This window comes from Calonectris borealis, chromosome 21, assembly GCF_964195595.1.
Source record: "Calonectris borealis chromosome 21, bCalBor7.hap1.2, whole genome shotgun sequence".
Classification (NCBI taxonomy): Eukaryota; Metazoa; Chordata; class Aves; order Procellariiformes; family Procellariidae; genus Calonectris; species Calonectris borealis.
In genome coordinates this window covers 11,847,857-11,859,359 of record NC_134332.1, presented here as the reverse complement: position 1 = coordinate 11,859,359, position 11,503 = coordinate 11,847,857, and the positions used below count along the sequence as shown (strand labels likewise).

Here is an 11,503-nt window from a genome sequence, read left to right as displayed (position 1 = left end):
ATTGGCAGGTTACAAATGTAAGGTATACATCACCAGAAGTATTTGCTTATGTAGAATCATCAAAAAGCTCATTTTTTAATTCCTTCTGGCTTCTGCTTAATTCAAATGGAACTCTCCCTTCTGGGCAGTATATTTCAATTAAATTAGTTTCACTGAATTAATTTAATCTAAGTCTGTTAAATACCAAAGACAGTAATCTAGTCTAATCAAAATAAAGTATTTCCCATATCTGACAGAGTGCTGACTAGTCCTAAAAACCTTTCTATCTCATTAAAAGCTCAAGGGAGATTTATAATGCTAGATACTAAGGTTTGGTCTCTAATGAAGAAACAAAGACTGTTACCATGAAGACAGTAACTGCAGGCCAACCCAGTAATTAGTAAAACCTTACTATAAAGAAACATTTAAAACTCCAGAAGGAGTCACCCCAGACATTGCCAGTTTGAACAGAACAGACACCGGCAGGTTACATCTTCTCAAGTAACATGTATGCTTAGAATTCATCTTGTATCACTCGGAGACCAAACCAGACATTCCATACACTCCATCAGTAAAAATGACAATACAATTAAACACTGCCTACAGCTATAAAGCGAAACCAAGGGTAACTCATGTATCTCAGGAAAGGTATTACTCACTGACAGTGTCCGAGATCATTTTGGACTCTGACCCAGCAGGGTAAGTCAACATAGCTCGTAAGTCCTGCAAAGGGGAGAAACTACACGGTTTAACACAGAATGCGCTCTTTGAAAGACAGCTGCTCATGCCAGTCGCTACCTCTAAACTACAGATCCGGGAGGGTAAGACTCTCAAGCTTCCAGGTACCTGTCTCAGCTCTTGCCCAGACACAAATGCCTACCACAGCCCAAGCGAACACCAGGATTCACTCACCACCACCACCTCCACTCCCGATTTCCACAGAAAACCACTATGCAACAAGGGAACAGGGGCACGTTACAGCCATGGCTTGGAGCAGAGGACCACAAGGTGCACCAGAAGAACACGCCCTGCAGCCTGGATGTTGGTAGCGGCTCCGGATAAGGAATGCTGTACCTTTCGGTGCATGGACAACGCCAAAAAGGGTAAAAAGCATTTTTGTTTTAAAATTGACTCTGTTTTTTTACTTCAGTATTGAAGTTTTCCAACAGAACCATTGCTGCTTTTTAAAATGCATCTCATATACATCCATTTCCAAAAAAGAACTACTCGTCATCTCCAAAAGAAGTCACTTTACATGTAAGCTTTACTAAGCTGAGTACTTATACCACATCACCAACAAAGGCCTTGCATTCTCACTGGCCAGAGTTTTTGGTTTGGTTTTTTTAAGACTTTGCATTTGACCGTAATCTTAGACAACCACAGCTACAAGAAGATACTGATTTTGAAGTATTATTTCATCCACATATACAGTTGTAACCTTCAAGAACACAGCCATCTATATTTAAATGGAAATGTTAAAAAAAAAAAATCATGGCTTTAAGTGGATATGCTCGATTTGCAGTTATCTTCCACTTTCAGCTAAATATACAGGGGAGGAAGCTGTCAAGTGCCGCTGATTTGACAAACTGGCAAGTCACTTCCTGGCAGGACTTACTTTCAGTCATCACCATTTAAGCCCTCCAGAGAGAGGGAGAGGATGAGAATGCGTGCAGGAGAGCAGAAATGGCTTGTAGAAAAAGATGTGTGAGCAGTTGCTGTTACTGTCAGCATTGCTAGTAGTGACATTTAAATGTCAGGATAACTACTGTCCTATCAGAAAAGATCAGAGCAGCCATGTGGAAAAAGACAGTACACTGACTTCAACTTCTCACACAATTGCACAGAACCTTTGTTTGTGCCAGTACTTGAGTCTACAAAGCATCTCACAACACACCCAGAGGTGTGTCACAGGACAGCACTATCAGTATATTCTGGTGACAAGGAACCAAGCACGTAAACACGGACAGAACGACAACAGACGGGAATTTACGAGGGCTAGAAAATACTGAGATTCAGAGCTCTGCCATCTACCTTCAGTTGAAAACAAAACAAAACAAAACACCTAAACCTATCCCCACACATCTCTCTGCCTAGGTTCAACAGCAATAGATTGTGAAGGTGAGTGTGTGTTCTCAAATGCTGAATATATTTTTTTAAATATGCTCTTTTTAGATTCCTCACAGTTGTGCCCACACTATTCTGATCTGGGTCAGAGGTCCTAGTAGCCATTTCCATAATCCTGTCCTGAAATACTTCCAAAACTCACATTTCTATACTCCTTACACACAGGCAGAGTTGGACTTTCCTCACACCAGCTGCTCTGTGTGCTTAACAGACAGAGCACTGGGGTATTTTACACTACTGATGGTCAGTTCACTGCAGAACAAGGAAAAGAAACTAAATGGAAGTTACAGTTTTTGCTTACTGTGTGCACACAAAATCTAAAGAAAATTCAATTATCAAATTTAAATGTAATACAAAAAGCAAATTCTACTGTAAACATTTGACAGTTATTCTCACAAGAGCTACAAATCTACATGTGGGAATCCATCACCTCAAAAAGATCCTTTGCTCTAAGCTGTCCACAGAACCCTGGTATGACCAGAGCTGTATTCGAATTAAGGATCATCAAGAATCCCTTACTCCCTCTTACAGAGTTGATCCACTTGACATCTTTCAGCAATTCTACTAGAGAGGAAGGGGGTAAAGAAACCAAACCAAACCCCAAACCCAAGCCACTTTTTACCCCAAAACAAAACCAAGCCCCCCCTGTTATACTGGAATGAATGTCAGAAAAAGCAGAGGAAAATAAATCCCTACCAAATTCTCATTTTCTCAGAAAGACAAGTAAACTGTTCTAATTGTATTTCCCCCCCTTTAAGTGGGGAAGGGAGTTTAATAAAAAGCAGATTTGCACTGAAATCTAGCGTGGTGAAGTTAAATGCAGTAGTATTTTAAAAGCCCTTTGAAATGCATTACAATACAACAAACCAAAAACCCTATAGAGAGGCCAGATCATTATCAAGACTGTCAGGTAAAAGTTCCCTGGCTCAATACAGAACTATTCTGAATTGTACTGATCACTGATTTTGTATCTCTCATTGGCCAACAAATGCCTTTAAAACAAATGACACAGACTGTGGATACTGAACCAGGAACAAGTTCATCTGGCCACTAGACGTCCCTATTCCTCCTCTGAAATGCAGCTGTGAATGTTCACTTTTCTCACTGCAAATAATGGAGCTATAAAAAGGAAGACATTAGGAAGTGGCACTTTCCCCAGATATAGCACATTCTTAATATCCCATTCATGAATGAAATACATGTCGCAATACTATCCAGATGCAACTGGCAACTGAGACTGAAAATGCCTGCTTCTGTATTACCCGAATTGCAGATTCCCAAAGGTGATTTGGCATGGAGTAATTCTACTGTAAGTCCATAGCACCCTAGGAAGGAGGCTCATTGTCCAAGCATATACCACTCTACAGTATCACTGGATGCTAATTTGAGTCTTGTTATTTCCTTGGTTCAGATACTTTTCAGACACAGATACCCCGTGTTTTATAAGATCAGGCTCAATGCTTTGACTCCTTTCTGTTGCTTAAGAGCAACTGAGTGTTGGATGACTGGAAAAAAAAAAAGCAGATTAGTTATCCCCCTCCCCCATGCACACACACCAAGATTTGTCTTTGGTATATAACAAAAATAAACCTCCCACCAGAGACCTTGGAAATCTTGAACCTTTTTACCCTCCAGAAGGATTTATTACTTTCCAATGAGCGGCTGTTCATGTGCTTCTCCTTCTTGTTCCTATTCATAGGATCAGATCCTGACTAGCATGCACAACCTCAAAAGAAAAGAAAGACTGAATACAAACTGTTTAAAAAAATAGCCTATTAAAAGTGTAAGCTAACTAGGGGTTGACACTGTATCCTACCATACGAGTAGCTTCCTTCAAGAGCCTTACCTTATAGGCGACACTGTTTGAGGAGTCCACAATGATAAACAGGGGCTTTCTTGTGAAAGGGTAGAGATCTCCAGGGTGAAGACTGAAAAGAGGAAAGGACACTTCACAGAGCGCTAGAATTGCTGCAAAGCTGTGACAGTGCACAAGTTTCTCAGACACACAGCTGCCCATGTCCAGATAAAAAGCAAGCACATTCCTCATGCCCTAGTTCTCAGATTCATCTTCAGAGAATAACTGCAAAACTAATTTGGTATTCTCTATAACATGGGCTATTGGACTTCTTATTAGTTCTTTCCCAACAAGAAATGTTTATCTTCTTGAGAAGTCATCCATCATTAATTTGAAGTTTTCCAGTAATAAAGAACTTAAGTTAAGTCACAGTAATACTTTTGGAATGTATAAATCATTATTTAGAGTTGCATATTCATTTCTAATCGTTCAAATTCAAGCCAATTGCGACATCCTGCACTGAAGAGTTTGAGTTCAAGAGGCTTTGATACATTTTCTCTTTAAGGACAAATTCTTCTGAATTTGCAGTTGTCACACTCATGAAACTTACCAGTGCATCTCCTTGTAAGACTGGTTTCGCTTGTGGATAGCATCCCCATTTATAATGTCCCGGTTACTATTTGTCAGAACACCACCAAAATCATATGGACCTACACATGGCAAAAAGAAACCTAAAATCAGCAGAGGTAACTCACCTCCGTTATGGATTTAATGATTACATGAAAGGGAGGAAGCAACCACAAATCCCAGAAAACTAAGTGAATCTGAACTACTATAGTTGTACGAAGGGGATGGAAGAATGTGGAGGCTTTACTAACTACATATTCAATTTTATGCATTTTTAGTAGTTTCAGCAGTATTTCAGTATCAAATAAAAGCAAGCAATGCAACTTCATAACTTCTAATTTATTTATTCACTATTTATCCACAAACATAATACAAAAGATCCAAATATTGGCTTTTGTTATGCTACGTAGCAAAAAGATTAAAACTCATTACACATTTCATCCAGGAAAATTAATACCTTTGTAAAATTACTATATGAGCTAGCATATTCTAGATTCAAATTCTGATCGAAAAATAAGGCTCAATCATTCAAAAACCCTGTAGCCTCTCAGAATAGATATAATATTATCATCTGCAGTTATAACACTGCAAAGGGGAGAAGAGAGAGCTCAGAGAATGAATATGTTTTCAATACTCCTAGAAAAGACAAAACAGTTTTAACTAGATTTCAAATCTGCAGCAAAGGTTTATTTTTTAAGATTTCAAATACAGAATTCACAGTTTTTAAACGCACACAGCCTGATCTGCTAAGTTTGTACAACTGAGCTAGCTGCCCAACTGTCTGATGGAGAGCAAAGATGAAACTAATGGCTATAAAAAAATATCAAATCCTCCACAAAAAAAAATTGCTAGAGATACTAGGAAATATTTCTGCCATTGATATGGGTATGAAATGTCATTAACGTTAGTAAAATAAAGTATTACGATTTCCTCATTCTGTTATACATTTGCAGAGTTGGCTGACTCATATGTGGCCACCAAATGCAATTTTTTCAGGTTTGGCTACATAAAACACCTTTCCATTTTAAAGGAAGCTTTGGGAATACAAAATTAGGAACAGAACATACATTAATTTAGCACTGTTACAAATGTCTCATGTGAACTGTCAAACACAAATGGCTTACAGGCGATAAACACTGCAACGTGCAGCTGCTCTCCCTTTTAATAAAGGTAGAACTTTTTGGTCTGTGCAGACTACACTACCTTATTAAAAGAATGCAGTTGTAATGGGATTCATTTAATGAATCTGAAGTCTGACCATGCAGCTCTCAAATGACAGAGCCTGGATGCCTCTACAGTAAGGTGTAAGCCGAAACAATACATGCAGTGAAGTGGACATAACACAGGCTTTAAAGAACACGGTTTAGTTAGAACCTATCACCAAGTTGCAGCAAAAAGTACAATGTTAAAAGCATTTAAAAAAATCACTGCCACAATACAAAGCTGACAGGGATTTTTTTTCCTTTAACATTTTGAGAGCTCTATAAATCATGCATTGGGATGGACAAGGCATGCATCTTATAAAGGAATGCAAGTCTCAAACAGATGAGGCGTGTACAATATTTAGGATGTTAAAAACTTTTTCTTTTTTTTTCCTTAAATTATATAAACAGATCTTTTGACTGTGTCTACTTCAGCCAGCCAGTTTTCAGCTTTTAGATTGCAGCTGCATCCAAATATTCTGCTAGGTTGCAAAGAACAGGAGGATGAGGTGAGGGGAATTGTCAAAAATCATGAGAAGGGCTTGAATTGTCAGATTAACAAGCGTGCAAATAGAACAGTCCCTGCAGACGCTTCAGCCCTTTTACCACCCATCTCCTGACCGTATGTTCTCATAGTACTGGAGATTGGAAGGAATCACAAAGTGCCATTTAGCCATTTTATTAACTTTGCACTGATGCATCAATTGAGCCATGTGGTCTTCAAAATTGGTGAAGCTTTTAATACTTCAGGTGCATCAAAAACTGGGTATGTCCTTTGAAAAGGTCTCAGGTTAGTGCACACTAATTAAAACACGGGGAATTAACTATTGTTTGTGGGAAAAAAAGGCTATCTTACTAAGTAGATGGGAGAATAAAATTGACTTGTCTTTTAAAAGGAGCTTTGTGACATCTTTCTTGGTCACTTGTCCTGGAACATACAGAGAATTCAAGCCCTGTTCATGACAGGGAGCATTCCTTTATTGTACCTTCACTATCCGAACGACCTGATGGAAACACGCCCGTGGCAGACAAATATATCAGCAGTACACTGTTCGCAGGCAGCTCCTGAAATTCAAATAAAGAGAAGAGTGGCAAAGGAAGAAACATATAAGTTTATTTTGATATTCAATCATCACATTGATAAAACCATTGTCATTTAAGATTGTGCTACTCCTCCTTCTGGCTTCCCTTCACTCTATTCTTTGAATGTGTATATACTCTTCCCCACCACACACACCCCTTCAAATAGTTGAGTACACAGACAAAAGCGTAAACTGATGATACGTTCATACTTTTTTTCCACACAGACCTCTAGGCTGATATTAGAGGTTCAAGCAGCACTAAAAAAGCATCTGCTTCCCCATAGACTCTCTTACTATCTAGCCAGATCTGAGGCCTTCCAAGATATGGAAATCAAAAGCTGCCAAGATCCATGCAGACCCTAACTCCCAAACAATTCAGGATCCTAAAGGAAGTTCTTTGTTTCCAAATACTCCAGAGGCTGCAACATCTGCCTCTTCCCTCTGACCCTTCTCAGCTGGACAACAAGCACAACACATCCAGGTTTCTGTATAGACCTGTAAAAGAAATCTATTTTCCACCTTTCTAATGGGCTGTCTGCATGAGGAAACAGATGCTTTTAATTTCTGCAAAAGGCTGAGCACGCAGGCACCCAAAATTCTAATTAGTAAGGATGCCCTTCCTTCACCTCACCAGCTGTTTCTTTACAGTTGTTTCTTGAAATAAACTGAAACTTGTTTCTTTATAGGATTCATATTCTGTTTTTACTAGTAAATCCTAAGTTGCTGACTTGTACAGTCATAATTAAGCATAATGAGCCCAGCAACTTTATTACATTAAAAAAAGCACAGCAACTGTATTAAAAGAAGTCTACGAATGTATAGATCACTTACATGGAAGAGAACGGTGGGTAACAAAATAAGACAGGCAGATAAAAATATAGCACATGCAGGAGAGAGATACAATTCAAATGGGATACAGAACTGGAGACCTACCAGGTATACAGTGCTTAAGAGCAACAGTTTCTTGACATACTTCCCTGATTTTGGATTGTGTTTGGCACAACATGAAGTAGAAGAATATTCTTAAGATTTTTCTGTTCTCCAGATCTCTTATCTCAATAAACATTTGCTATATTTTTTCAATATATATATATATGAAATAAATATAGTTTATATATAGGAAACACTTATTTTTAGATATATGTCTGTATATATAAATATAAATGTCTGTATATAAATGTGTGTACATACACATGTACAAATAAAATTACTGGATAAGATTAAATTATATGCAACTATTACATTACATCACATTACTTAAGGCTTTCCATAGTATTGCTATGCACCACTCTTGATACTGAACAGCCAGTACAAAGATCGCTTGCACAGGAGTTGTTCAAGCTTCGCTCTGAAGATGGCTATATTCTAGCAATAATACAATAACTTCTGTATAACAGCAAGCTGGGTTTCTGTCTTAAAATGAATTTTTTTTCTTTCCCTTAAAAGCAGTCAACAGATTTGCTTTTACTGTACATTTTACACATATCTATAATATTTCCATCCTCTCTGAAGATCATATTGAACATTTTAAGAAGGCCAAAAAGGCTTCATTATCTTGAAGTATAAGAGATTATCTCAACTACATTTTATTCAGTCACATATAATTCTGGGTATTTTTCTATTACAAATCAATTCACCAATTTTACAAACCTTAAATGATGCTGCTAAAAATGTATATAGCTGGCTAAAAGTTGGTTTGTAAAGTAGATATTTATGGGGGTTTTCCCGCCTGGCTGGTTTCTCCGTTGACTCCTGTTAAAAAAAACAAACAAAACACAACACAAAAAACCAACAACTGTATATTACCAAAGCAGTTTCATAACCCTCTAAATTTCTATTTATTAGAATGTTCATCTTCCACATACTTCCCACGCAAATGGTCTGCCCGTGCTGCATTTCCTACTACACAGTAAAGCAAGATGCACAGTATTTGAACCAGAACTTTATATTACCCCTCACTTACATTTGTGTCCTAAATACTTTTTACTCTCTAAAGCATCATTCAAGAAAGAGTGAAAAAATTCACTCCTCATCTCAATTAAATAAATGAAAATCCAGGTATTTCCTTTTGCCTCCAGATAAAATATCTTTTATGCTTTCTCTGAAGGGGATATTTCACTTTCAGATGACTTAGCAAGCTGATGAACTTATCTGGCTGCATGACTGCTAAAGTGAAAACAAAGGAAGGGGTGAGCGTATATGGACAAGGACAGGCATGGCACCCCTTCAGAAGTACCGTGGCTAGACCAATGGAAACCATTTGTGAAATGATGCCCAAATATTCATTTCTGCTATTTTTTTCACTATTGAAGGTTTGCGAAGGAGAAAAAAAAAAGAGGGGGGAAAGAGACATTACTTGGATCAAACTCCACAGGTTTGAGCCTACTCTTCACTAACTTCTAGTAAGAGTTACACCAGCTTTACTAACCTGCTCTCCACAGTGACAATACTGAAAGAGTACACCATTTAAAACAAAACAAACAAACAAAACCCAGTTAAGATCTGTTTTCAGGTTTGTCACTGAAATGGAACTTACCTGCATTCCAGGTTTGTTCATTTGTGAAGCTAAATTCATTGGTTCCCTTTCAAGTGCTTGCAGCATTCGGAACATATCAATTGTTAATTCACTGAACTTGACCTGCAAAAGAGTCAAACAGTTTACTCTGCCAGATACAGATTAAACAGTATTTCTTTGGAATTATCCAGGTAAGAGATTCAACTGCATACCAGACAGACCATTTTCTGTCTCTCAGGGATCTGTCAGTGTCATCTCTGAATCTCTAAAGACTGGTGAATGACTTTTAGAAGAGCTCACAGAGGACAAAGTCTATTTATTAGTGGTCTACCAGGCCAGTTCACTGTAGTGCAGACCCCTACTTCGTAAATTACAGACTTTTCTGGGGTGTTTACAAATCAAGTGCTGAAACCACTATCTACTATGAATTTAGGCAAAATCTGAAAAAGATACACAAACTGTAGTTTAGATACAACTCCCTTGCTTACCTGAAAAAAGAGCTCAGAGAGAAGTCATGAAATCTGTACAACTTCACTACCATCATCATCTAAAAAACAAGATCTTGAGTGCCTTTTGAAAACCCCTTCCTATTGCAACTGAAGTTGCAACAAGCTGGAGTATGTCATGCGAAAGCCTAAGTCGAGCTTTTTCTAGACATACCCCAGAGGCCTCTCATGCTTGAATGTTGTTAAGAACAATCCAGTATATAAAAATCAATTGTATCTACTTAATTGACATGATGAATATAAGCAGTAAGAGGTCAGTACAACAGGTCTAATACCTAACATTTCATTTTTAGATCTTATTTCTGAGAACCTCTTCTTCTTGCTGCCACTGCAAACATCACAATCAAAATATTTTAATGTTCACCTCTATTGGAATCTCTGTTGTATGATCAGGAGGGATGTCAAAGGGGGGAGGACTTTGAACTCCAAAGGCACAAACTCAAGTCCCCGGAATTTCTTTTACCTGGTTGTTACAGTTGCCAATAATCAGCGCATCTGCAAGAGCAAGCTGTCCCACTATCATTCCCTGCTCTAGCAATGGAGCTCCTGTTTCAGAAAGCCTGTTAGAGGTGATTACAATGGTGTTGTCATCATTTAAAACCATGACAGGGTCTGCCTAAAAAAAGCAACCAGAATAAATCAGGAATTCAAGAAAACATACAGATTTGTAGTCAGAAAGAAGTCCAAAGGTCTTGTCACTTACAGTAAACATTTCATAACTGAGGCAGATTTTTAAAATTAATTTGCCATACATATATTTGTATATTTGTATGCAGGCTACAGAGTAATGCCTCACCACCTGGAAAAGACACAGCTCTTAGGGACTGCAAGCAAATACATGGTACAAGTACGTAAAGGTACAGCAAACAGAAGAACATACTTCCTTAAATGACATGACCTCTGCTTCAGCTTTTCTATACTTGAGGAACCAGATTTCATCAACAACCTAAAAATTCATGCAGAATAAACTAAACATTCCTACAATACAGAAGAATCCTGCACTATTTTAGTTCACTTTCCCTTCCTAGAAATAAATAGCAAAGGAGATGAGCGAATGGTAATGCTGCCATCCACTCTGGCAATATTTAAATAAATATTCGTGTTACACAGTGACATCTTGTACAAAAGGAGGAAAGTAGAACACTGTCTCATTTGACAGAATAAACAAATTTATTTTCCTTTTAACAAACTTTAGAAGTTCATCACATTACAAATATGCTAAGAGCTATCCGTTAGCTGCCATGATTACACCGTATTTTCTATTACATACTGCTTATGCATTGCCAGTGCCATAGACCAGTACTCCAACAAAGTACACTCTGAAACACAATCAAAACATCAGCAAATTGGATTGGCTTCCACAACAACAGAACTAGAGTTGGCAGTCTCTCCAAAATATTGACCATGACAAGTGCTGTGCTTTGAATTCCACCATTTTCTGAACACCAAGAGCAAAACCAATACGGTGACCAAGTGTATCTCAGCTTCATGCTTCTGTCTTCAATACGTTACATGACCAGGTCTGACTCTTCAGACACTTTAACAGCTGTCACTGTTACACCATTGTAAACACATTTCAATGATTAAATTGGGCAGGAATATTGTCCCTGCACATGGCACACCTGCTTACCACAGAGAGGTGGTGATACAGCAACACTGCGGTGAACAAGTCA

At 38.1% G+C, this 11,503-nt stretch overlaps 1 protein-coding gene across 3 annotated transcripts in view; it reads right to left on the bottom strand.

The window, feature by feature from the left end:
- Positions 1–11,503, bottom strand: part of SCAI (suppressor of cancer cell invasion) — a 45,226-nt gene that overhangs the window by 5,953 nt on the left and 27,770 nt on the right. For all 3 annotated transcript variants that reach the window (XM_075170870.1, XM_075170868.1, XM_075170869.1), the window contains 6 exons: positions 10,294–10,446; positions 9,346–9,447; positions 8,460–8,561; positions 6,714–6,792; positions 4,509–4,608; positions 3,950–4,031 (listed from right to left, as the gene is read on the bottom strand). In XM_075170870.1, coding sequence (XP_075026971.1) covers positions 3,950–4,031; positions 4,509–4,608; positions 6,714–6,792; positions 8,460–8,561; positions 9,346–9,447; positions 10,294–10,446 — 618 coding nt within the window. The remainder of the gene's footprint in view (positions 1–3,949; positions 4,032–4,508; positions 4,609–6,713; positions 6,793–8,459; positions 8,562–9,345; positions 9,448–10,293; positions 10,447–11,503) is intronic.